Here is a 27,989-nt window from a genome sequence, read left to right as displayed (position 1 = left end):
AAGGGCCTCACTGAGATAGATACCTGGTGTCAAAGCCATGGCCTCAAGCTCAATGCCAAAAAGTGCACTGTCATCCCTTTTGGTAAAAACTCTGTACCCATGAACTACCATATAGGCGGTAGTTTACTTAACACCGAAAGTGTGATAAGAGACCTTGGGACACATGTGGACAGGAGTCTCTCCTTTGATAATCACATCACCACAGTAGTCAGGAAATCCTTTGATGTGGCACACCTCATCACAAAAGGTTTCTCATCCAGGAAAAAAAGAGGTCATTGTTCCCCTCTACTCGTCACTCATTAGACCCATTATAGAGTACAACGCCCCTTTTGGTATGTACACCTCACAAGACATCTACAACAACTGGAAAGGCCACCGAAATACCTCACAAAGAGGATTACCGGCCTCAAACAGATGCCCTGTGCAGACAGTCTAAAAAAACTCCAGCTTTACTCTACCGCATATCACCTACTCAAAGGTGATCTCTGCCTAACATACAAAGCTATCTCAAACCCACAGCTGTTGGACATGCTCCACTTAAAGAAATCCCAATCCCTCCGAGCTACACTCTCTATGGACCTAAACCTTGTCACCACAATAAACAGAACATGCTGGAGGGATAGATTCCTGTCCCAGAGACTTCCCATACTTTGGAACAAACTACCTATCTATAGCAAACAAAGCTCCTCATTAGCACTCCAAGAAAAATCTTGATGATTGGATGGGAGACAGGAAATTCACCCCAGGGATCACTTTTGTGGCTCTGCTCGACAGGGGCACAGGAAAATAATGTTCTTGGGTGGCGAAAGCCAGGGTACCTTTTGGCTAGGGTTATATAGGACCTAGGGCCAATAGTCTAGTACCTACCTATGAACCATACTGCATCCCTGACCCCTCTGATATTGACAAGCAATCTTATCCAGACCTCCCAAGACACCAACATGAAGACAAGCATATACTGAAGATTGTGTTATGACTACTTAGTTTATTTTCTTTCGCATACAGATTTCTCAAACACTGAACAATGCTGAGGCTAGATCACTGTATTTGGTACTTCTGTATGTGGTAATTCTGTTTTATCTTCCTTGCAGTTTCCACAATACTCAAATACAAAAATGTTTTTACTATCTCTGTGTCAAGTTGAGTCAGAGAAGGTGGCAGTAGGCGAAAAAGGTGTACACAAAGTCGGACTCCAGATGTAATTTAAAAAAAATCATGAAATTTTATAGCTGAACTGTTTTAAGATAAATGAACTGGCAACCTTCTACTTTCAAAGTTGGAATGCTGTGCTGTTGAAATGACAAATGGCCTTGGTATCTGCCTAGTAATAAAGCTTTATGCCCCACTAAAGCATTTAACTAAAATGTGGTAACAACAGAAAGAAGAACCAGATCTGAAATCCTCTACCCTCTGCAAGAGAAGACAGAGTTACTGGCTAACTGGCTACTGCCTATGAAGATCTAGTTCAAGTCACATACTGACTTGACCTGAGATAGCCCAATAATTTCCTTAATGCAGGAAAGGTAGCTCGTTAGACAGACTTACTGCAACATTTTCATTCAGTACTTGGCTCTAAGGAAAGTCACAAAAAAGTCAGGCAAATCTAATTGCAATAAACAATCTAGAAAAATGCTAGGTGAATGTAGCACTAGTGTCAGAGTTCATTAACCAGCAGTTATCATCCAGAACTAGTTTGTGGCAGCGAGTGATGAAAAGTATACAGTAGATTTTAAAGCTACTGTGATAACTTACTTCAGTTAAGAAGAATCTGTCTGATCTTAATTAGATTACAATTGCACTAATGTATAAGAAAGCTACCTTTTACTTCACGACAGAACATCTGCTACAGGAAAGACTGCACCACCTACGTTTGAAGTAATCCTAGATGAAAATACTTGTCAAGTACTTGAAATCTGGCAAGAGTCAAGACTTCATATAACTTTCACAAATATGCAATAATGGCAAAGTCTTAAGTATTTTAATCTCACTAAAAGACAATATGGAGAAGAATTTTAAAATCTGTTGCACTGTGTAATGTATAATACAATATTTCATGTAAAAAATCTACTGATCTTTTCAATTTTTTTGCCATACTTTATCCAAGTTTCTATTTTATAAGATTATACAATACTCCATTACTCTCCTAACATCAGTAATCCATTTTCTATTGATGTAGTTCTGAAAAAAAGCTGACCCTATACCATTTTAGTGAGCATTCATCCATGTGCACTTATTAGCAGATTCATTGTTATACTTTTATGATACTTCATCCAGGGATTTCGAAGATATAAATATTTATTAACATACAAGTTCTAAAAGAAGTTACAGCTCTGTGTAAAAAGAGAGAACAGAGGTCACTCACCTTTGTCTCTTCACTGTCAGGATCTTCCAGCCAGGCATATGGATCTGGCACTTCAGTACCATGGTAGATGTCAACCTTTATAACAAAAATAAATAAATAAAACAAATTCTGTGTTTTACAACATATAAAGGCATGAGATTTCACTGCAGGCAAATGTCAATATCAGACAGCTGAAATGCAGCAGTAGGAGGCAAATATATGAAGTGCTGTAATCCATACAGTTTCTACATAAACAATGCATCATGCAACATGTTACATAAAAGTTTATGCAACCCTCACATTTCAGCATAATACAAACTTGAAAGTATACTTTACTGAACACTGTGCCAAATAATCAGTGTAACACAAAACTATTCCTGATACGGTCTAAAGATCTTCGTTCAATGAAATATACAAAACTGCTTGGATGTGCCTAGCACTAGCAAGATGAAATGTAATCTTGCAGTGAAAAAGGAAAGCAATAGATAGCTTACAGGAAGTAGAGACCCTCCATTTAATATGTGAAGCCTCAATTCCTTATACAAACTTCTACCACTGATTTTGAGAGAATAAACCAATATACACAATTTCTATGTAAATTATCTGATCTATTGCCCATGTACTGCTTACTACTCAAGGGTTGCTCCACTAGTGCAAAGAAGCAAAGGAATCCACCAATAGTCTACAGAAACAGTGATGTCTGTACAAAAATAAGAACACGGCAAATCAGGCAATGCAATTTTATCTTAAGTTGCATACATACAAAATGCAGCAAATCTGTAACATACTAGGGAAAACAGTGGACCCTATAAAATTCTAAAATCTGCATAAATGCCGCTAAACTTCCACAGAACACTCAAGCTGTGTTTTCCATCTGCAGCAATAACAATATATGACTGTATTTATATTGTTACCTCAATGACCCACTTGGAGAACAAAATAACTCCTTACTCTTGCAAAGGTTACTGTATACAAACATAAAACTAGAGACCCTGAAGGAAGAGTGCGACTACTTGGCCCAGACAACCTGCTCATCTCCCCATTTATTTATTCACTTTTTTTTAACCAGGTTAGTATACTAGGTATGACTCATTTTCAGGGGAAACCCAAGCTGGTACTCATAATGAATGAGGATAATACGGCCAGAAGACTGGGAGAGATTCTCCTTCTTTTTCTTTTTCCTGAGAGACTAATGGAGATTTAATATGGCAGAGAAAGGAGGTGTGCAACAGGAAAACATTGCTACTTTAAAAGAAACGGATGTCTTGTCACAGTCAGAAATACTACCTTGTGAGATGCTAATAAATGTAATTATTGGTCACTACTTTGGCACATGGTGGTTTGTCCAAAGAGGCACTTCTTGAGTCAGCTGCAGCCCCATATGCCAGACAATGTCTCAGAGAAATCATTGACAGTAACTAGTGCCAGAGCCATAGATTAAAAGTCAATAAAAATGAATAATGGTACCCTATGGAAAAAACAGCCACCCCTGGAAATTACCACACTGATAATACATCCCTAAACATAGACCCACTGGTCAAAGATCTGGGAATGCAAGCTAACAGTAACTAGTCCTTTGACCACCATGTGTTTACTGTGGTGATAAAATCATTCTATGTTCCACAAGTTATAAGTAAAGACATGGCATCCAGGTCCAAGAATGTCATTGTTCCACTGTACTCGGCTCTCATCAGACCACTCAGAGTACAATGCACTGTACACTTTGGCATGTACCTGACCAGGCACTTGCAACAGCTTGAGACCACAGAGGTTCCTCACATAAAGAATAAGGGGTGTAAACAAGTCCTTTTCAGACGGTCTCAAAGCACTTTCCTTGTACTCAAGTCTTCTACAGACCGCTGAGTTGCAATCTAAGCCTAGCATACAAAGCATCCTCTGATCTCACGCTGATAGATTTGTTGCACACCGCAAAACAAAGAGCATCAGAAATACCCACTCTAAGGACCTAAACCTCATATGTGATATAAAAAGGACACCTTGAAGGAAAAGATTATATGCCTCCAAGATTACACCTTCTGAAAAATAGGCTTCCCATCCATTTGAAGTAATCCTCATCCCTAACGCCATTCAATCATAACTTGGACTGATGGATGGGAAATAACAAATGTAGCCCTACATGGTACTTATGTCAGTAATGGACAGGGGCAGCCTGTGAAAACTTGATGGGTACAAGCTTTAGGCTTGCTTTACCCACCACTTTAGGCGTCCCTCAGGGCTCCATCTTAGGTCCTCTTTTATTTTCCATCTTTATTAATGACTTGCATCTTGCCACCACCCTAACTACTTGTTTTCAGTATGCTGATGACACCACCATCATTTGCTCTGCCACAAACCAAGCTGACCTTCACTACCTTACCCAAAAGACATTCACTACTATTGAGCAATGGTTCTCCAACCACTGTCTTCTCTTAAACCCTAAGAAAACTAAACTTCTCCTCTTCTTACCCACACACCTGTCTCCCTCTATTAATTTCACAATTACTTCTAACAATGGCACCCTTATCTCTCCTGACCAAACAACCAAACTATTGGGTATTACTATTGACAACCTACTAAAATTTGATTTTCACATCAACTCCATCATAAAAGCGACTAATAGAAAGTTAGGTTCTCTCTACAGAATCAGAACTTTCCTAACACCCGAAGCAAGAACTACCATAGCAAGAACACATCTTATCTCCACTTTACTATATGCTTCCCCCATTTATACTAATCTATCTAAGCATAACATTAATAAGCTCACAACAGCCTACAACAACATTGCCAGATTTGCCACTGCCTCTCCATATAAAACACATCACTGTCTGAACCTCTCTAACCTAGGATGGCTGGAATTACCCCACCTAATTCAGTACGATCAGCTTACAATTGCCCACAAAGCCCTTTACCACCCTGAAAATATACCCATGCTCTCCACCCTTATAAAACCCTACAACAACTTAAAAGCCCTACGCTCTTCTAATAAAATACTGATTCAAACTTATCTTTCAAAGAATACAGCAGGTGACTCCATATTTTCCAACTCAGTTGGTAAAATCTGGAATCAACTTCCTCCAGACCTTATAGCCCAGACTTCCATTACACTATATAAGACCAAACTGAAACTCTTTCTTACTAAACACTGGCTTTGCTCTTGTATCAATCCTAGTTGATCTAGCTCCTCTTCGACCTCCTATTCTCCTCCTATATCCCTTATACTTTCTCCCAAATCTATTTCTTCAATTTATTTTTTCCTTTCGACTTGAGATATGACTATCTCAACTAAATACCATACTTCTCTAGTATCACTTTTGTTAACTTTTTTAAAAAACTTAATTCTGCTCTCCATTTTTTTTTCCATATCTGTACTTAAATAACTTCCTTGTCTCTCTATCCCCCTTTTTTGTAACTTCCTGAAATTGTTGTTATTGCCTTGCATATTTGTGATTTATATCCATTTGTGATTTATATCCATTGTGAATTTTGTATTTACTGTTTTGTTACCATGTAGTAGATAGCGGAGCTTTTCTCCTCGGGCCTCCACTGAAAATGGACATGTATCCAGTTGGACTAGCCCGGTTAACAAATGTAAAATAAATAAATAAATAAATTATATCACAAGCATAAAATTCCTAAGGGTATTGACACGTTAGCAATATTTTGGTAAACCTGGGGTAAGTTTGGCTAGGCTTAAATGGTTCTTGAGCCAAAAACCTAGTAACAAACTATGAACCTATGATTAGCTTTTGTAACGTACAGTACAGTTGTGTACCCACCATAAATGTAGATATTAGAGTGTATTCACTGTTGCAGTCATTACACTTGGGGTTATCCTGCTGACAGGCTACCCGCAGTCGGCCTGAATTCCAAAGACCTGGTCCGGCGTCGGTTGCTGTCGCCTCTTCCCTGACGTCAGTGCGCCAGGGGTATAAAAGATGCAGCCGACGCCATTTTCTTCAGTTTTTCTTGCCCCAGATGTCAGGTGCCCTCAAAAGGGTAGGCTAAAAATTCTGCTTATAAAAAAGCATGCACTAACATAAATACTACCTTCATCTACAAGCAAATACACCACATAGGTTGTATAGAACAGAAAAGTACAGATAAGTCCCAGCAATGAAAGGGGGATGGTGGGAGGGTAACCTGGACTGCAACAGTGAATACACTCGAACATCTACATTTATGGTAGGTACACAACTGTACTATGTTCATTGTGTTTCACTGTTGCAGTCATTACACTTGGGTTGAATCCCAAAGCTGAGGTTGTGTGGCTGGGCCTAAATAGAATTAGGAGTGGCTATGAGGCCCTGCAGAACTGCAGTGGCAAAGCCTGCTCTGGATTTAGAATAAAGAGGTAAGTGGTAGTGCTTTGTAAAAGTGTGCACTGAAGTCCAAGTTGCAGCCTCCAAAATATCCTTGGTTGGTACTCCTCTGAGGAAAGCTGTTGAAGTGGCTGCTCTGGTTGAATGTGGCCTGATGCCCTTAGGCACTGACTTGCCATGTTGTGAATAGCAGAAACGAATGCAGTGGCCTATCCGTTTTGAAATAGTCTGCTTTGAGATAGCCTTTCCTTGTGACCCTGCAGCATATGCCACCAAAAGTTGCTCAGTCTTTCTGAAAGCTTTAGTTTTGTCCAAGTAGAAGCATAGCTGTCTGTGTATGTCCAAAGAATGCAGAAGTCTCTCCCCTTTATTCTGTGGGTTTGGATAAAAAGTAGGCAAATGAATGGTTTGGTTAAGAGCCACACTGGACACTACCTTAGGCATAAATGGTGGGTTTGTCCTTAGAGAAACCCTGTCCGGATGGAAAATAATAAAAGGTTCCACAGCCATTAATGCCTGTAACTCAGGAGCAGAGCTGTTTTCCATGATAAGAATTTTATCTCGGTTGTATTGGCTGGCTCAAAAGGAGGCAGTGTGAGCTTTTCCAAGACAAAATTGAGGTCCCATGTAGGTATCGGTGCTCCCCTTGGAGGTCTTATGTTTTTGGCCCCTCTGAGGTACTGCTTTAGCAGTGGATGTGAAAAAATAAGTGGTTCCGTATTGTAATGAGCTGAAATGGCAGAGGCATGTATCTTAATTGATGAGAAGGATAGGCCTTTGTCCAGCATCTCAGTTAGGTATTGTAAAATCTGAGGAATATTTGGAACAAGCGTGTCAATTCCTTGTGCCTGGTTCCAAGCACAGAATCTCTTCCTTTTTTCTGCATAAGATTTTCTGGTGCTGGGCCTCCTGGCCTCCAAAATAACATCCATAACTGCTTTAGAGAGGAGTGTTCTGAGTGGTTATATTATCAGCCATGCAGCCAGATTTAGGGTTATGAGTTGGCTGTGCAGGATCTGATTGTTTTGTTGGGTCAGGAGATGAGGAATTTGAGGCAAAGTCCATGCTGGGCCTTGAGACAAGCTCTTTAGGATTGGATACCAGTGCTGGCGTGGCCAGTCTGGGGCAATCAGTATCATTTTTGGCTTCTCTTTGTCTGACCTTTAGGAGTACCTTGGGGAGGAGAGGCAGTGGAGGAAAGGCATATATTATAAGGGTTGTCCAGCTGAATGATAGAGCATCCACCTTCCATGCTTGTTTGTGATAAGTCCTTGTGCAAAATCTCTGTAGTTGGCAGTTGTGAGGGGAGGCAAACAGATCTATGTCTGGGCATCCCCATTTCCTTGTTATCATGCTGAAGACTTGTGGATCTAGTTTCCACTTGTGAGGGTCCATGAGGTTTCTGCTTAGTTCTTCTGCCAGAGTATTTGTCTTTCCTGGCAGGAATTCTGCTTGCAGGTGCACTTGATAAGTCAATGCTGTGTTCCACAAAGTCATGGCTTGTCTGCAGAGGGGGTAGGAATGTGTGCCCCCTTGCTTGTTTATGTACCACATGACTGTAGTATTGTCCGTCTTTATCAACAGTTGTCCTGGATGGAGTAGGTCCTTGAAGGCTGTCAGGGCATTCCGTACAGTTAGCATCTCTTTTTGATTGATATGAAGATGCATTTGGCTTGCGGGCCACGTTGAATACATTTTCCTGCCATGTGGGCCCCCCAAGCATAATCCGATGCATCTGTTGTTAGTGTCTGCCTGGCTGTGGGTAAAGTGAATGGCTGCCCCTTGTTGTGGTGACAGGCCAGTGCCCACCATCGAAACTCCTGTTGCAGGCAGGGAATGAGGGTAATTAACGTTTCCAGGCTGTGGCAATGTTGAATCCAAACACTTTTTAGATACCATTGTAGCTTCCTCAGATGCAGTCTTGCATATGGAATTAGCAGAATGCAGGATGCCATGAAGCCCAAAGCCTGCATAATTTTTTTCTGCAGGTAACTTGGTCTTTGTTGCCATCTTTTCAAAGTAAGCAGTCAGTTGCCTTTGTTTGTCTGGCATGAGATAAGCCATCTGGGCAGTTGTATTTAAGCTTGCACCCAGGAATATTATCTCTTGAGAGGGTACTAGTTTTGATTTATTTTTGTTTACTGTGTACCCTAGGCAAATTAGTAATCTTTTTACAAACGTCAGATGCTACAATGTCCTTGCTCTCTACTTGAATAAGGCAGTCATCCAAGTAGGGATATATTTTAATTCCTCTTTGTCTGCAAAATGCAATTACTGGTGCCAAGCATTTTGTGAAGACCCTGGGCGCAGTAGATAAGCCAAAGGGCAGTGCAGAGAATTGGTAGTGCATTGAGGCAGCTATGAATCTGAGGTATCTTCTGCAAGATTGTCTGATTGGGACATGCAGGTATGCCTCTGAGGTCCAAAGTTACAAGCCAAGCCTTCTTGCCCAGCATGGGCAGAAGCTGCTGCAGTGTCAACATTCTGAATTTTGGAACGTCCAGAAAAGTGTTTAGAATAGACAGGTCCAGTATTGGTCTCCAGGCTTTGTCCTTTCTGGGTACCAAGAAAAGTCTCGAGTAAAATCCTTGTCCCTGCTCTTGCTGTGGTACTCGCTGAATAGCCCTCATGTCCATGAGAGATTAAATTTGCTTTTGTGTCTCTGCCCATTGATTGTGTGGCAGGTCTGGCATACCTTTTGTCATTGGAAGGGTGTGAAAGTGGAACCTGTAGCCCTGAGAAACTATATTCAAGACCCATTTGTCCTGGGTGATCATGTGCCAATTTTGTGAAAAAAGTGCTAGTTTTCCCCCTAAGGGTGCTGCCAAAAGATAAGTGCTTGGCATTGGCAGTGGAAAGTCATTGGGACTGTTTCCTATATGGCTGTGATTTGTCCTCTCCGCTTTTGGAGGTAGAAGCACCCCATTGTTTAGGCCTGTATGAGCCTTGGGGCTGAGATCTGCCTCTAGGGCGTCTGTATCTGCCTCTCTGTGGCCTGTCTGACACTGGAAAGGACCAATTCATAGAAGGCCAGTTCCTGCTAAATCTGGGTGGCTGTACCTGTAAAAAATCCTTTACTGTCTGCATAGATTTCGCTTTATCCTCCATTTTTTTTAACACCTCTTCTGCCTTAACACCAAACAAAGTATCATGCTGTAATGGAGCATCAAATAATTTTGCTTTAACATGATCAGGCAGATTCTGTTCCTTTAACCAAGCATGCCTTCTAATGAGAGAGCCTGTAACAGCGATCCTGCAAGAGGCCTCCAGTGAATCAAAACCACATTGCAAAGTATGCTTTCCTACTTGTCCAGCTGCATGCAATAAATCCTGCATTTCCTTGTTGTCAGAGCATTCAGAATTTGTCAACATTTTCTGTTTTAGCAGTGACATTACGTATTGCTGATATTTAAGCATATGAAACTGGCAATTTAAAGCCCTTACAGCAAAGGTAGCAGAGGTGTAAACTTTTTTCCCCATCTGTCCAGTGCTCTAGAATCCCTATCAGAGGGGACAGGGTTTTTTGCAGTGGAAGCCTTGACCCCTTTGGGTGAATCTGGAACCCTGTAGTATCGGTCTGGCTTAACGGGTGCAGAGGGTAAAGAGTCAGGAGACAGGCCAGACTCTGAAAATACATTATCTACAATATCTAGTACAGGTGGAATAGCAAGAGGTCTGTGCTGAGGCAGTAAAAGAAAATCTCTGAGCCTTTTCTTAGATTCTGAGTAATCTTGGCTCTCCCAGTGAAAATGCTCCCTCATGGTATACAGGGATTCCCCAAAAGAATAGTCCTCAGGAGAAGAGGCTGAAGGAATAGATTCTTCAACATCAGAATCCTCATAGGGAGGAAGAGAGTATCCCTGTTCTGAAGAGGAGTCAGAGGAAATGGAAACCTGATCAGAAGAATCATATTCAGTGTCTTGTCTGGGCCTCTTATCAGGAGGGGGATGGGAACCCCTGATCAAAGTAATTAGGTCTTTGGCCATTTTAAGCATCTGTTTCTTAGGCATGGAAGTCTGTCCAGGAGAATGCTGTACTTGTTTCTTTGTCTTTAAGGCTGTTTTAGTCTTTGCCTTGGAAGCTGAGGTTGGCTTGCTATATAACTGTGTAGGTCTGAAAACACCCTCAGAAGCCGATGCCTGCTCAGCAGCTCCGGACCCATCTGAGGGAATAGTTTCTGAAGGTCCAATACCTTGAGTATCCAGAGGCCTAGTTGTCTCCACGTGGGAGTTGGTAGCGGCCTGTGGTTCTGAGGTAGCGGGTGTCAGGGGCTGAGAAAGCGCCTCACTGAGAACCGGCGACTGGCCTAGCGGAGGCCTCGTCGTCGGTTTTGGACCTCAGATGCCTGTCCTTTTCTTTTTCCTTGCGCTTTTTATGAACTCCGGTTGTCGGCTGTTCCGACGGCATTACATAATTAAACCTTTGGCCAAAGTAATGAAAGGCAAAATCGTACCGACGCTTAATAGTGCGTTGGTTAAATCTAGCACAAAACTGACAGCTAACAATGTCGTGGTCAGGGCCTAGGCAAGGAATACAGTAAGAATGAAAATCCTTATGAGGTATTTGCTTCCCACAAGAAATACATTTGTTAACTTTTTCTGACATCGGTCTGGAGCAAGAAAAAAGTTTCCCCAACGGGGTACTTAGCTTTATTGAAGACTTTGGATCTGAAATTCGATTTCGAAAATCTCAGGAGTCGGCCGACCGGCACTTGCGAACTGCTTTTGCTTCAGGCACTGCACGGCAAGAAAAACTGAACAAAATGGCGTCGGCTGCATCTTTTATACCCCTGGCGCACTGATGTCAGGGAAGAGGCAACAGCAACAGACGCCGGACCAGGACTTTGGACTTCAGGCCGACTGCGGGTAGCCTGCCAGCAGGATAACCCCAAGTGTAATGACTGCAACAGTGAAACACTATGAGCATTATGAATGTTAGACTGAAGTTCCGGTAACTTTGGAATTAAAATTTATAGCAATCAATTGCTAAATTAAATTGATTGCTTAATTGGATTAATTAAGTAAAAATACTATATAAAGGGCATTTTATTTTGTGATTTGTTTGTTGCTGGATCTGATGAAGTCTACGTTTTGAAAGAAGGTAGATGAAAATGCGTAACCCATTTTGTACACAAGTTGTGGTTTTCTTTGGACTGCGATATGTAATGTTTGAATGAGAAAGATTGGGTAGCTTATAAGTGATGTACAGTGTTTGCAACTGGGAGTGCATCAGTATGGTTTGTGATGTAAAATATTTGCAACTAGGATTGTGTCGGTGTGGTTTATTTTCATTTATATAAACATGATTGGCTATGCAGTAAGTGATGGTTTAATAAAGATGTCTTGTTTAAAAAAAAGTAGGAATTGAATAATTTATGTAATATTGCTTAGGCTATAGGATATATAGCAATATATGTGAAGTATAATGTTTATGTTAATATAGTTTGATTACTTTTATATGAAAGTAAATTTTGGCTATGTCACAAGTGATAATTCAATAAAGGTGTTTGAAAAAAACTAACAGTGGGTTACTGTTTTTCAGAGTCCCTGGCATCTTTGAACAGCCTTTGCTTTTTAACTTTGGAATTACAAAGTTGCCTCTGCTGTTGCAAAATGTTCCTGACATGGACAGTATCTTGAGTATGAAATATGCTGCTGTGAATTCAGAAGTACCACTATTATGCCACCAAGAAATATGCAGAGTCTGCCGTAGCTTCTAGTTTTAGTGATTTTTCTGCCCCTTCTGTTCTTTTTACTGCTACTACTGAGAGCAGTGCTTCTTAGGCTGCTGTGGCTACTTGTTCCAGAGACATTACAATGGTGCCACCAAGTATGGTGAAACTCCAGTACATGGAACACGTTAAGGCTCCTCTCATGTATTTGCTTTGGGGAAAAACTCAAAACCCCTAATATTTCTGTCCTTGAAGCTAGGGCGATTTATTCACCTTGGATGAGAATGAGAGACAAGCTGAATGCTGGAATAGAGTAAATGTCAAAAGAACAATGCTTCTTGGACAGATTTCCAAACTGCAAACATATCTTTCTTAAAATGGAAGAGTTATTATTTATTTATTTGCTTTTGTTAACCAGGAAAGTCCACTGGGCTGAAATGAGCCCATTTTCAGTGGAGGCCCGGGGAGAAAAATATGTACGTAATTAAGAGATTATTTAGAGAGTTAATAACAGCATTTAACAATATACAAGAATATTAACAGCATTTATCAATATACAAGAGTAATAACAGCATTTAACAGTATACAATAGAATAATATAGGAGTCAGATTTTTTTCCTCATTTATGAATTTCTTCTTCAACAGGTATATCAATGTGCATGTTTTAAAGGACTACTAGGATATGGTGCAGTATGTCATAATGTGCTGTGTTCCTTGAAACTTTTATCTATTACAACATTAATGTACATATTTTTATTCTCATAGTTCAGAGCATTTCTCCCCAGGCCTCTATTAAAATGGTGCTTTTCTTGCACAATCAGACTTTCATGCAAAAAAAAAAAAAAAAAACTTTGGACTATGAAGAGATATGGAAACTGTTGTTCTTAACCGATTCATATACTATTACTAGGCTAATGACCCAGGGGGCCTTTCTAAACCTAGCAAAGTTTTTCTGAAAGAAAGATGATGTCCAGCATCCAAAAAGGGCATTGAGGGCCATGCATTTATAAGCTACTTCTATCCACAAGGGACACAGGTGCCAGGCCCGTTGTAAATTTCCCATTCCCCATCCAGTGGTCTAGGTTGCACTTAAACTGGGTAACAGATGAACTCAGCTTCACATTCATGGGAAGCCTGTTCCACAGGAGTGTCAGTCTCTGGGACACATATCTGTCCCTTCAGTCTCTGGGACACATATCTGTCCCTCTAGCATGTTCTGTTTAAGTCAGACAAAATTCAGGTCTTTAGACCTTGTATTTGTGGTACTGTTTGACTTATGAATATGCATGAGATTCGTAAGTGTGGGGTTTGTGGATGCCTTGTAAGCCAGGCATACACCACTCCTCAGCAATCTATAGGAGACCAAGTAGACAGAAAGGACAAGGCAAGTTTGTTATGCCTTGTAATCTTTTAGTAAGGAACTTCTGAGGTCACCCTAGTTGCTGCATATATTTGGTCAGGTACACATTGAAGGGAGCATTGTACTCTATGATTGGTCTGATAAGAGCAGAGTACACTGGGATAATAAAGAACAGTTGTGTACACTTACCATAAATGTAGATGTTCGAGTGAATTCACTGTTGCAGTCATTACATTTGGGTTTTCTGCTTGCAGGTAGCCCTCAGTCGGCCTTATTAACAAAGTCTTGGGTCCTGCGTCGGTTGCTGTCCCTTCTTCCATGATGTCAGGTCGTCAGGGGTATAAAACATGCAGCCAACGCCATTACATCAGTTTTTCTTGCCCCAGATGTCAGGTGCCCCCCTAATGGGAAGCAATTAAATATAAAAGTACAAAGATATACCTCCAACAAAAAGCAAATACACCAAAAAGGCTTTTAAGCATAGTAAAGGAAAGTAGAGTTCTAGCCAAAAGAAGTTAGGGGACTGGACGGAGGGTAACCAGGACTGCAACAGTGAATAAACTCAAACATCTACACTTATGGTAAGTGTACACAACTGTACTATGTTCTTCGTGTTTCACTGTTGCAGTCATTACATTTGGGTAGATTCCCAAAGCTATGGTTGGGAGGAGGAATTTAGATAGCATTAGGACCAGCTATAAGGCCTTGTAAGACTGCAGTGGCAAAGCCAGCTCTGGATTTAGAGAAAATTGGCAAATGATAATGCTTGGTGAAAGTATGTACAGAACTCCAAGTAGCAGCTTCTAGGATGTCCCTGGTAGGGACGCCTCTGAGAAAGGCTGTAGAGGTAGATGCAGCCCTGATGGAGTGAGGTCTGATCCCCTGGGGGATAGGTTTTCCATGGCGCTTACAGCAGAAATTAATGCAATGGCTTATCCATTTAGAAATGGTTTGCTTTTAAATAGCCTTCCCCTCTGCCCCTGCAGCAAATGCCACCAGCAGTTGCTCAGATTATCTTTGAGGTTTAGTCCTGTCTAAGTAGAATCTAAGTTGTCTGTGCACATCTAAGGAATGCAGTATCCGTTCCCCTTTATTCTGTGGATTGGGAAAGAAGGTTGGCAAATGAATGGACTGATTAAGAGCCACATTGGATACCACCTTTGGCATGAAGGATGGACTGGTTCTGAGGGACACACTGTCCGCATGAAAGATGATGAAAGGCTCCACTGCCATAAGGGCTTGTAATTCAGATACCCTTCTAACTGAAGTGATTGCTAAAAGAAAAGCTGTTTTTTCAAGAAAGAAATTTTAAGTCTGCAGCAGCAGCTGGCTCGAAAGGAGGTAGAGTGAGTTTCTTCAAGACAAAGTTAAGGTCCTAGGCTGGGGATGGAGCTCTCCTGTGTGGTCTCAAAATTTTGGCCCCTCTGAGGAACTGCTTGAGCAGTGGATGAGAGACGAGGGGAGGTTCTGTGTTATAATGAGCTGAAATGGCTGAGGCGTGGCTTTTAATGGAGGAAAAAGACAGGCCCTTGTGAAGCATCTCAGTTAAGTATTGTAAAATCGGAGGTAAATTGGGCGCTGCTGTGCTCATCCCTTGAGACTGGTTCCAGGCACAGAATCTTTTCCATTTTTCAGCATAAGATTTTCTAGTACTAGGCCTCCTTGCCTCTACAATGATATCCATCACAGGTTTGCTAAGGGATGGTAAAGGAGAGATTGAGTAATTAGCCAGGCTGCAAGGTTCAGTGTTAGAAGCTGAGGGTGCAGAATCTGGTTCTCCTGCTCAGGCAGCAAGGAAGGAGTCTGAGGCAGGTGCCATGGAGATAACCATGACGCACTGCACAAGAGGGGGTACCAGTGTTGGCGTGGCCAGTCTGGAGCAACCAAAATCATCCTTGGTTTGTCCTGTTTGATGTTTAGTAGTACTTTGGAGAGTAGAGGCAGAGGGGGGAAGGCACCGACTGATAGGTTTTTCCAGCTGAAGGATAGAGCATCCACTTCCCTGGCATGTTTGTGGGGAGTCCTTGTGCAAAATTTATCCAATTGGTAGTTCTGGGGAGAGGCAAACAAGTCTATATCTGGGCTCCCCCATTTGCTTGTCAACATGTTGAAAGTCCTTGGTTCCAGTTTCCACTCATGTGGGTCCATAAGATTTCTGCTTAGTCCGTCTGCCAGTGTATTTAAATTTTCCAGGCAGGAATTGAGCTTGTAGGCGGACTTGGTAGCTCAAGGCTGTGTTCCACAATATCATGGCTAGTCTGCAGAGGGGGTAAGAATGTGTACCCCCCTGCTTATTTATGTACCACATAACAGTGGTGTTATCCGTCTTAACCATTAGTTGTCCTGGAAGAATGTGGTCCTTGAAGGCTGTCAGAGCATTCTGTACAGCTAACATTTCTTTCCGATTGATATGCAGGTGCATTTGACTTGGGTTCCATTTGCCCTGAATGCACTTCCCTGCCAGGTGAGCCCCCCCATGCATAGTCTGATGCGTCTTTTAGGGTTTGGCCGGCAGGGGGTGGTGTGAAAGGTAGTTCCTTGTTTAGGTGGCAGGCCTCTGCCCACCAAAGGAACTCTATGCGTAGGCAAGGTATGATAGGAATCATTGTTTCTAGGTCCTGAGAATGTTGACACCATAGGCTTTTTAGATACCACTGTAATTTCCTCATATGCAGTCTTGCATATGGAATTGAAGAATGCAGGAAGCAATGAACCCCAAGGCTTGCAGTATTTGTCTTGCAGATAGAGGGTTTTTGTGGCCAATTGTTTGAAGTAGGTTGTCAAATGAATTTGTTTCTCTGGCGTGAGGTAAGCCATCTGGGAAGTTGTATTCAAGCTTGCTCCCAGGAATATAATTTGTTGACAGGGTACAAAGTGCAAATTCTTTTCGCTTATGGTGTACCCCAGACAAATTAGAACCCTTTGTACAAAGGCCAGATGATTCAAAAGTATGTCCTGGCTTTCTGCCTGAGTTAGACAATCGTCCAGGTATGGGTATATTTGAATATTTCTTTGCCTGCAAAATGCAATAACTGGAACTAGGCACTTTGTGAATACCCTTGACGCAGTAGATAAGCCAAAGGGCAGTGCAGAGAACTGATAGTGCATGTAGCCTGCTTTGAAGCGTAGGTATCTTCTGCAAGATTCCCCGATTGGGATGTGCAGGTATGCTTCTTTTAAATCTAGTGTTGCCAACCAGGCATCTTTGCCTAGTGTAGGAAGTAATTGGTGAAGACTCAGTATCTTGAATTTTGGAATCTCTAAAAAAGTGTTTAGAGTAGACAGGTCCAGGATAGGACGCCATGAATTGTCTTTTCTGGGTACCCGAAAAAGTCTCGAGTAGAAACCTTGTCCCTTTTCCTCTTCTGGTACCAGTTGAATAGCCCCCATGCGTAAGAGAGAAAGTACTTGTTTTTGGGCCTCTGCCCACTGATTTGTGGGTAGGTCCGGCCTCCCGCTTGGTGTTGGCAACGTGTGGAAGTGAAATCTGTATCCCTGGGACACTATATTTAAAACCATTTGTCCTGGGTAATGAGTTCCCAATTCTTTGCATGAAGAGCAATCTTTCCCCCCAAAGGGGCAGTCAGTTGATAAGTGCTTGGAAATTTTAAAAGGAAGTCATTGAGATAGTTTACCATAGGAGGGGAGTCTTATTATTCCCAGATTTGGAAGATGAGGCCCCCCACTGCTTGGTTCTGTGTGTCCCCTGGGATTGAAACCTGGGGTTTTTGCTGTGTCTGGGTTTGGCTTGAGAAGACCTGGAAGGGGCTGGAAAGGACCAATTCTTAGAGGGCCAGTGCCTAATAAATCTAGGAGGTTGAACTTGTAAAAAATCTTTAACAGTTTGCATAGATTTAGCTTTATCTTCCATCTTTTTTAAGAACTTCCTCAGCCTTGTTGCCAAACAGGCAGTCCTGATTTAAAGGAGCATCCAACAATTTAGCTTTAACATGATCAGGCAAAGACTGCTCCTTAAGCCAAGCATGCCTTCTGAGCACAGACCCAGTAGCAGCAGCCCTGCAAGAGGCCTCTAATGAATCAAAACCACATTGCAAAGTATGTTTTCCAACTTGTTCAGCAGAATGCAGTAAATCCTGTAATTCTTTATTTCTACACAGTCAGGAATCAACATCATTTCCTGTTTAAGCAGTCCAATAACATGTTGCGGATACTTTAACATATGAAACTGGCAGTTTAAAGCCCTAATGGCCAAGGTTGCAGAAGTGTAAACCTTCTTACCCCATCTACACAGTGCCCAGAAGTCTCTATCAGAAAGGGTAGGATTTTTAGCAGTAGAAGCCGTAATGCCCTTGGGCCCCTGTGAAATAGTCTCTGGATCTGCAATAGGATTTTTAAAAAGGAACTTGTGGGAATCGGGGACCTTGTAATATCTGTCAGGTTTTCTGGGAGCAGGAGGCAGGGAATCAGGGGCCAAACTAGATTCCGAAAAAGCATCAACAATGTCTAGTACAGGAGGAATAGCTAAAGGCCTATGCTGAGGTAGGAGAAGGAAATCCCTAAGCCTCTTTTTTGAATCAGAAAAAATCCTGGCTTTCCTAGTGGAAATGCTCCCTTAAGAGTATGCAAGGTTTCCCCACAAGAAAAATCCTCAGGAGGGGAAGCAGAGGGAATGGAGTCCTCTGCATCAGAATCTTCATAAGTAGATAATAGCAAATCCAGATAATCAGAAGAATCATAAAAAACAGAATCCTGATCAGAAGATTCATAATCAACTTCAGTCCTAGGCCTCTTAGAAAGGGGGGGGGGGTTGGCTACCCCTGATTAGAGTTATTAGATCTTCAGCCATTCTTATCATTTGTTTTTTAGGCATACAGGCCTGAGCATGTGGCCTGGGCATCGTTTATTTTAGGCATGGATCGATATTTAGGCCTAAGTAAAGAAGGAGACGTCAATTTAATATGCAAGTCCATAGGCCTAAATACACCCTCAGAAGCCGGTGCCTGCACAGCGGCTCTGGACCCATCCAAGGTAGAGACATTCGCAGGTTCCATAGTTGAAGCATCTTGCGGCATACTGGACTCTGAATGGGTCTCAGTAGAGGCCTGTGAATCAGAATTAGCGGGTATCAGGGGCTGCAAAAGCGCCTCATGGCGTACCGGCAGACTGGCGACTGGCTTAGGAGAAGCGTCGGCAGTTTTGGACCTCGGCGGCCTTTCTCTGTCTTTAGCTTTGTGTTTTTTTCGGAATCCCGGTAGTCGGATGGCTAACTGGTGACATTTCTGGATAATTAAACCGAGAACCGAAATATTTAGAGGCGAAAATATACCGACGATGGATAGTGCGCTGATTAAATAAAGCCCAAAACTGGCAGCAAGGTATGAAGTGGTCAGGGCTTAGGCAAGGAATACAGTACAAATGAAAATCTTTATGAGGTATTTGCTTTCCACAAGTAATGCAATTATTAACTTTTACTGACATCGGTAAGGAGCAAGAAAAAGTTTCCCTAATGGGGTACTTGGCTTTAGTTGAAGACGGCTTTAGTTGAAGACTTCGGATTTGAAACTCGAAAACGAAAATTTCATGTGTCGGTCGGCCGACCGGCACTTGCGAACTGCTTCTGTTTTGGGCACCGCACGGCAAGAAAGACTGGTGTAATGGCGTCAGCTGCATATTTTATACTCCTGACGACCTGACGTCATGGAAAAAGGGACAGCAACCGACGCAGGACTCAAGACTTTGTTAATCAGGCCGACTGAGTGCTACCTGCAAGCAGATAACCCAAATGTAATGACTGCAACAGTGAAACAAGAAGAACATCCTCTTTGGATGTAGATGCCATGTCCTTATTTACATGTTGCACAATATTACAGGATTTCCTCACTACTGTGGCTACGTGATGGTGTGGTCTATGGTAAGGCTACTGTCTTCATGTGTACCCAAATCCCTGACCGTTAGGTAAACTCTTAGGGGTATATCAACATGAATAAGCCAGGATGGTTGACTTCCCAAAGGATACAATTATGCATTTCCTGGCATTGAGTTTAAGATTGTGGCTTTGGCACCATTCGTTAATCAGAGATAGGCCTTCCTGAAGAATGTTAGTGTCTGCAGGGGAATTGACGATAACCCCCAGCTTGCAATCATCTGCAAACTCAATCAGCCATAAACCTTCATCATTTCCTTCCATTTCAGAGAAATGGATACCAAAAAGGAGCAGGCCCAGTACTGACCCCTGAGGGATTCTGCTAGTGACTGGCCTCTTGGTGGAGGTGCCCTCACCTATTCTGACCTCCCGTGTCTTATCGGTGAGCCAGATGACTATCCAATGAGTGATAAAAGGGTTTATACCTAAATTAGTGAGCACATTGCCCGAGTGGTGTATTGTATCAAAAGCCCTCACCAAATCAAGGTAAGCTGTGCGCACTGGTCTTGCCTTCATCCAGTGCTTTGGTGACCCTCTCAAAAAATCCACCAGATTTAATAAGCATGACCTTCATTTAACAATGTTGAACTGTGACAGGTCCAGAGTTTGCAGGTTACTTATGTCCTCATTTATCATATCCATGATAATTCTTTCCTTGGCCTAACATATCAGGCTGATCAGACTTATCGGCCTGTAGTTACCTGGATCAGTGGCTGCACCTCTTTTGTGCAGGGGGAAAGACTCTAGCCATCTTCCATTCCTTGGGCACAAAACCTGACTGTAGGCTCCAGCTGAAAAGTGACTGAAGTGGACCAGAGAGCTCATGTTTCATGCTGTTTATTAAGCATCCCAGGATGTTATCGGGGCCCACTTTGGAAGGTACATGAATGACCTGTTCCCTAGTAATAGCTGAGGGGATTGTAGTATGAAGTATTTTCTTTGGATTATCGGGGGGGGGGGGGTTTGAGCTGAACCTGTCAGCCAAAAGGTTGGCAATGGCCTCTGGTTTAGTGTGGGTGTTGCCATTTACAATGAGTTCTGCACATTGTTGAGTATTTCCTATGAGGTTATGGATATAGCTGTAGAAAGCTTTGTGGTTGTCCTTTGCCTGAGAAGCTATTTTTTCTTCAAATATAGCCTTTAAGTATTAATTAACCCTTTTAGCTGATTGTATAGATTGATCAAGGGTCTTTTAGTATATATGGCTTTGTTCCTCCTACACTTAGCCAAGATTTTTTTTCCTTTGTTGTATAACCGATTTGATATTATGATTCCACCATATGGCTTGTCTTTGGAGTTGGTCTTATTCTTAATACAAGTGGACACAGCTTGCTCTATACAGTTATCCATATGACTGTACAGAGATTTTGTAAAAAAAAAAATTAGCATATGCTTCAGTGTTTTCTGGGTTTGGGAGTGCTTGGAATTTAGCCAGAGTGTTGCTTAGTTGAGAGAGGTTAGTTTAGGAATAGTTCCTAAAGGTTTTTGGTTTTGCTGGATCCTCAAATTTAATTTTCTTTTCAAGTAATACTGCTTTAAAGTCAGATCTGACGAGAGAAAATATTACGTTGTGTGAGGAACACTGGTCCCCTCATGTTCGTGAATGGGTCTACTTTGAATTCCCCTAGTACCAGTAGCCCGAACCACAAAAGACCAAAACAAGAAACACTAGGAATCATAATATCGAATGTTTACCAGATCGTAGCTCGGAACAGAGAACTGTAATAACAGTTAAACGGTAAGTTTGTTTATGTTGCACTGTCCCTTTAAGGTTGTTTTGGTAGGACGTAAAAGGTATAGTGGCGTGTATGTTGTAAGGTCGTGCTGTCGGTGGAGGGTTGTATGGTTATTCAGCTTGCAGAGTAGGTGAAGAAGTGGTATGGCAGTGTAAGTTTTGGTAGAGGTAAGTAATTAAAAATACTTTCTTGTTGATAATGTTAAATGACAAACGACATGTTGTTGAAGTGGCAGGGTACAGTGTGTGCAGTTTTATGTAGGTAGAGTGAAGTTGTCAAGAGAGAACTGTAGTGTAGCGATCAGTAGGGTCTATCATTTTTCTTAGGATTAGTGTGATCTCAGAGTTGTTATATTTAATTTGCAGGGGGTATGGGGAGTGCATCCCCCCCTGCTAATATGAAGGAAAAATAAACAGTTGTAGTGTTGATTGTTGAGTTTTTTTACCTGCCGGTTATGTTTTCTGTTAGTTAATCTTCTGTTTAGAAGGTTATTTAGATTTTATATATGTGATTATGTGAAGATTTGTAAAAGTGGTTTTTGGAAGTGTGATAGTTGTCGTATGAAGTAATGTCTGTGTTTTTTTGGTATTTTATTTTCCTTTGAGTGTAAGAGACAAGTTTGCTTTTGGGTTTTTGGTGTTTTGGGGTTCAATGTTTTAAAGTTTCAGGATTGTGATTATTTATGTTTCTCGTCTCTGTCTTTCATTGTTTGGTCTACTGGTAGCTTGGGAATTCAAAGTAGACCCTTGTGAATATAAGGTGAAGGATGTTTGTACCCTGGTAGGAGAATGGACTAACTGTTCCAAGATGTTGGCATTAACAAAGTTTAGGAATCACTGGGATTGTCCATTACACGTGGTGTAGGACTCCCAATCTATACAGGGATAGTTCAGATCCCCCATGAATATTGTACTGGGTTGAATGGGGAGGGACTAGTACACTGAGATAGGTAGTATGGGTTTCCTGGGACATGCAGGGTGACCTACAGGTTGCAAGGATACGGTACAAGATTCTGCTTATGGTGAGTTGCACATGCATGAGTTCCATTGGTCATACACTTTAACTAGTTTGGATGTGAGGTTGGTTTTAACATAGACTGACACCTCCAACTTTAGTTCCCTTCTGTACAGTAGTTGTTCTAAAGCTGTGAAAGGCATTATAACCTTGCATTGCTGAGGGTACTCTCCATGACTTTAAACCATGTCTCCATTACTACACAGATGTCCACACTGTCCAGGGAGAGGAAGGCTTGCGGGGAGTGGAATTTCTTGTTAAGACTTCTAGCATTGAGGAGTACCACCTTTAGAAATTCCTTTGTAGGTTCAGTTAAGGCGGGAGGTTTATCAGTTTGGCATTGCCTAAAAATGCACTATGGGGGTGGAAAAAGTCTTTGCCAATATCCAAAAGCCTAGAGGGGATAAGTGCAGGCCACCCTTGGAAAAACAGTATGGTCTGTCAACCATGCCCTCCCAGGCCATTAAATATTGTACCCTCTTAGAATGATACCAGAAGCAAAGCCAAATGTTAAAATCAATAATTTTCTGTTGGTAATGTGGCATCATCCTTGGAGAAGGTAGTATGCTGCTCAGTGCTAGGCTCATGCCTGTCCGAGGCACATAATCAGCAAGCTCAATGATGTCTCTCTTCATATAGTCAAGCAAGGTAAGCTTGGGTCATTAACAACCACATGGACTACAACAGTGTCATAGTAGTACCTGTGAGTCAATGACCTGAGTGCCTGTGTGATTTGACAGATCCTAGAGCCAGAAAGGCAGCTAACCATGACTCTCTCCTCACTCCGTCTGGAGAGGGGACATCAGTGTTCCTCACTACAGAATCACCAATGACTAGGAAATTTGTTTGTGCGCTGGTTTGCCTTAAGGGCTTAGCAGTAGAGTCACTGGATACAGTGGTGCTATGTGTAATTGTGGGTGGTGTTTTAACGGAGTGTTTACATGATGGATGAGAAGTCTTTTTTGATTGTTCTGTGCAGGAGGTCTTAGGGTTTTAGGAAGGTTACTTGCAAGTGCCTCAACATAAGTAGGTTTATGTGTAGGGATTTTGCCGTGTGCAGTAGACATGGTGCAAGTGTCACAGACAACCTCTATAGGATTAGTTTTGGTTGTAGGAGATTTTTGCCTCCAGCATTAAAGTGTATTTACACCACTCGCATACTTTTTCTGTTTTATTAAGAATAAATGGCTTGCCAGTGTACATGGAGCAATTGCTACAATGCCTCAGAACACCCATATCAACCAGACTGGCTAAACAGAAAATTGGGAAGTGCATATCCATGGCTACTGATCATCTAGGTAGGAGAGAGGGAAATTTAAATATTGAATAGGTCAATAAGACAAGGAACTTGATTGGCAACATTCAGCTATGCACAAATTAGACGGTCTAGTAGTTAAAAAAAAAAAATCAGACTAGTGAGGAAGAGTATTTTAAGGTACACGTACACTGCAAGAGATCGGCATCTACACAGATTACAAAGGGGAATTACGGTGTGAGATATCGGCAACTATACAGATCACCACTGCAAGGAGAGCAGCAGTTCTAATCGAATACTATAAAAAAGGTCAGAAAGTACAGATATTCGACACAGAAACACTCTTCTCAAGTTGCACAGTCACCAAGTGTCACCAAATGAGCCAGGTACAGACATTCAAATTTTTAAACAAGCTAGCCCTCTAGTGAATCAAATAAAGGTGCAATAAGCCTTACAACAGCAATTCCCAGCTCAGAAGGACGTAGAATACTCTCTACTCCCACAAGAGTGTAGACCACAAACCTTCTTAATGTAAAATGACTGGTTTGGAGCCCAAGTGCTTAAACCAGAACAAAGACACATAGAATAACAAGCACAATAAGCCTTTATCAGCAATTCCCAGCTCAGAACCGTTTTACAGGAAAGTACAGTTGTGTAAGATGCATTTACCCATAACCGTATATATTTGAATTCCTCACTGCTACAGTAGCCCTTAGGTTATATGGCCTGTTTCCTGCCTAGGAAACAGCAACCAGACAGCTTCAAAAAGCTCTGGCTCCCCCCTCAAAGCCTTCACTGTGAATGCCAAGATCAGCTAATCCACAGAGTAAAGCTTTCATTAGATCTTTCTTGCTCATACAAAGGAGAGAAGAACCCAACAATCCTGAATCAAAACAACCAAAAATAACAAATTAAATATACAAAGTAAAAAGAAACACAATGATACTTTATATCCCAACTACAACTATATGCAAGTGCAGGGGGATGTAGGGTAGGCAGGGCTACTGCAATAGTGAGAAATGTGAAAAATCTATTGTTATGGGTAAGTGCAACTTACACAACTATATTATGTTCATCACTTCCACTGCAGTAGTAGCCTTTAGGCTATATGGATTGATTATCAAAACATATCCAACCTGCTTGGAGGAGGAATAATGATCCAGGAGTCCCCAGAGACAGGCCCTTGCAAAGTTCAACCTAGACTTGAAAAGGGAATCCAGTTTGCAATGCTTGGTAAGTTTACAGAGGACCACGTAGCTGCCTCTAGAATTCTTCTAAGTCCACCCCCTACCAGTATATCACTGAAGACGTCAAGGCTGTAGCAGAATGTGTCTCAATACTGCTTGGAATGGATTTGCCATGGTGGGAATAACTAAAAACAACAGCTGAAGAAAAAACTGTCTGTTCAGACACAGGATGTCCCTCGCTTGCCCCTTGATAAGAAATGTTTTCATTTATATAAATGTATGATTGCCTATGTAGCAACTGATGGATTAATAAAGATGTTTCTTGTTAAAAAAGGCAGAAATGTAATAATTTATGTAATATTGCTTAGGTTATATGTTACATAGCAATATATGTGAAGTACCACGTTTATGTTAATATAGTTGGACTACTTTTATATGAATGTAAATCTGCCTATGTCACACATGATAATTCAATAAAAGTGTTTGAAAAAAAAAGATAGCTCCTGAGCTATCTATGCATATCCAGAGTGTACAAATCCTTTCTCCCTGGTTTTTGGGGTTGTGTGTGAAAACAGGGGGATTGATGGCTTGATTCAAAGAAAACTCTGACACCACTTTTGCCATAAATGAGGAGCTTGTTCTTAGAGACATTATCCCAGTGCGAAATCAGATAGGGCTCATCCATGATGAGAGCTTGCAAAAACTTCTTCCACATGTCAGAGCAATGATGACTATAGTTTTCCAAGAACCTTAAATTGACTTGATGAGAAAGTTCAAAAGGTGACAAAGTCAGCTTCTCTAGCTCAACAGTTCAAAGATGAGAGCCCAAGGAGGAGATGACTGTTTACGAGGAGATCTTGTGCATAAAACTACCTTTTCACAACAAAAAGAGACTTTATGTATTAATAAGAAGTTATGTTCTTACCATAACGTTCCATGTGAATTGTTCATGTCGTCTTTGTTCTTACACACAGGTTCGGAGTCGGCCGCATCACTAGCTCCGCATCTTCGAGAAAGCTCGAGGCACAGTAATATCCCATGATCCTCAGGTGCTAACCCTTAGATCTAGTTTGCTATACCAGAAGAATCCCTTTAGAACTGTGTCTTGAACACTTATAAACAGATACTACACACTGGGCCAGATTCAGGAAGCCTCCGTGTAAGAGTTATAACTCTTACACGGAGGCTGCAGTTAAACGGTGTGATGTCAGCATGTCATGCATATGCATGAGGTGCATGAGGCATGCTGAATCACACTGTAACTCTTACACGGTCCGTGTAAGAGTAGGGGCGTGTCCGTAGGCTAAGCCCTGCATGCGGACACGCCCCCGTAAGTGTAGAATGGCTGAAAGTAAACAGCCACGAGAGAGGCCATGGAAATGTAAATAAACGCACTACACAACACATTCCCCCACAGACCATCAGTGTACAAAGTGAACAGAGGCTATAAAATGAAAATAAAAACTGTTTTATTTTTTTTAAACCCCGTAAATGTGTGCTACTGTGTGTGCTACTGTGTGCGCTCGTGTGCGCGGGTGTGCTACTAGCGCAATTGCAGTTAGCAGGCAGTGGAGAAGGATATGAGAACTAAATATGCAAAGTAAGCCAAGAAGAAATAGCTTAGCGGTAGAGTTGCCGGCTTAAGAGTAGGCAGGCAGGGTTCGAGCCCACACAACAACCTTTTTTTTTTTTTGTAAATAAGCACTAAAAATGCCCCTGACAGTATTGTCCAAATGTAAAAGTATACCCTTTTGTAAAATGGAATGAAATGGAGCATATATATTGAAGTAACACAATAATAAAAATAATTAGAAATGTACTGATAGCTAAGCTAATGTGAGACAGAGTGCCCGTAGCTGCGTAGTGTTTAAAAAGCTGCAAACTGTATGCCTGTTGCTAAGCACCGGTTTAACAGGCTGAAACTGTTTGCAACTAGCTGTGCTTAGCTTAACATGTGTGTCACTAGCCAATTAAGATTTATCCCAGCGCACACCATTTGCGCGCCGCTCCCACAAGCTGCCAGTGCGCATGCGTTAGCTCCGCGCAAACGAGCGCAGACCTGCTTTTAAGTGCTTAAAAGTGCTTATGGCATGTTTGATTGACAGGTCTTCAACTCATGTCTGTCAGGAAAATTAAAAATCAGTGGTTAGATTCGAACCCAGGATACCATGCACTAGAGTCAAGGTACTAAACCACTAAGCCATGACAGTAATACCTAGAAATGCAGAAATAGCATATATATGGGATAAAATCCAGAATGGAGCATGACAAAGCATTTTCAGTGAAGTAGATACAATTCCAAAACGGCCAATCAGAGAAATGTGCAGGAAAAGCGGCATATATAAGCCCCATAGGCGGGAATACACACCAGAACTGATTGTAGAACAGACCTGCAGTCAGAATGAGTGGAGTAGGTGAGGGACGTTGCTTTCGAGCACAGCGTTGGGGCGTTGAGGAGTCCAGATACATGGTCTGGCTCCTTGTCCATCATCACAAGGCCCAACTCATGCAGGGCCAGGTCTCATGGGGAGCGTACAGGGCGGAGGCATGGGACCAGTTGGCTCGTGATCTGACCAGTGCTACTGGCATTCCACGCACTGGTGAGCAGGTCCGTCACCACCATGCGGACCTGAAGCGGCGTAAGCAAGACCAGTTGACCCAATGGATCCAGGAGGCCTGGGATATGCCCAATGCCCCACTACTGAGTAAGTTACATTTTACTCATGTATGTAAGGATTTCAAATAGCTGATACCATGGAGATGTGTAGTCCAATATTACTTCCTTTGTATTACAGCTGCAGGTGTCCGCTCTGCGAACCGTGAGACACATGACCGTAGGCTGGCGCGGCTGCGCCACCATGCAGGTTAGTAACCCCATCTAGTACTTGTAAATAAATATTATAGTGTAGCATGTATCAGAACACTGCAGTGTATTGATTAAAAGTAATCTAATGTGCAAGCAGGAATTGAAAGTTTGCAGGTATGGCTGCAACAAGTTCATCAGTATGCAAGTGTGACTGGAAAAATAATTTATAGAAATAAATAGTGCTGTAATACAGATGTCCCACCATTAATTAAATGTAGTATAACCTGCAGTAGTCTCCAGAGTACAGCTTCAGAATCTGAGGTAGTCACATGTGTGATTTATCCCCTGTTGAAATGCTGAATCATGACAGAAGTGAGGCTGTTGGAAAGTGTTTGAATCACCACAGGTCTAATATG

At 41.9% G+C, this 27,989-nt stretch overlaps 1 protein-coding gene across 1 annotated transcript in view; it reads right to left on the bottom strand.

Moving 5' to 3' along the window:
- LOC122811978 (prolyl endopeptidase-like) overlaps nt 1-27,989 on the bottom strand; it is a 2,225,690-nt gene that overhangs the window by 2,075,203 nt on the left and 122,498 nt on the right. The window contains exon 2 of the mRNA XM_044084182.1: nt 2,363-2,437. Within this exon, the coding sequence (XP_043940117.1) occupies nt 2,363-2,437 (75 nt within the window). The remainder of the gene's footprint in view (nt 1-2,362; nt 2,438-27,989) is intronic.

Source organism: Protopterus annectens, chromosome 1.part1 (assembly GCF_019279795.1).
Source record: "Protopterus annectens isolate FY-2018-M chromosome 1.part1, PAN1.0, whole genome shotgun sequence".
In the NCBI taxonomy this organism is placed as follows: domain Eukaryota; kingdom Metazoa; phylum Chordata; order Ceratodontiformes; family Protopteridae; genus Protopterus; species Protopterus annectens.
The sequence above is the reverse complement of the archived record's forward strand: the minus strand, read 5'-3'. Positions and strand labels throughout refer to the sequence as shown.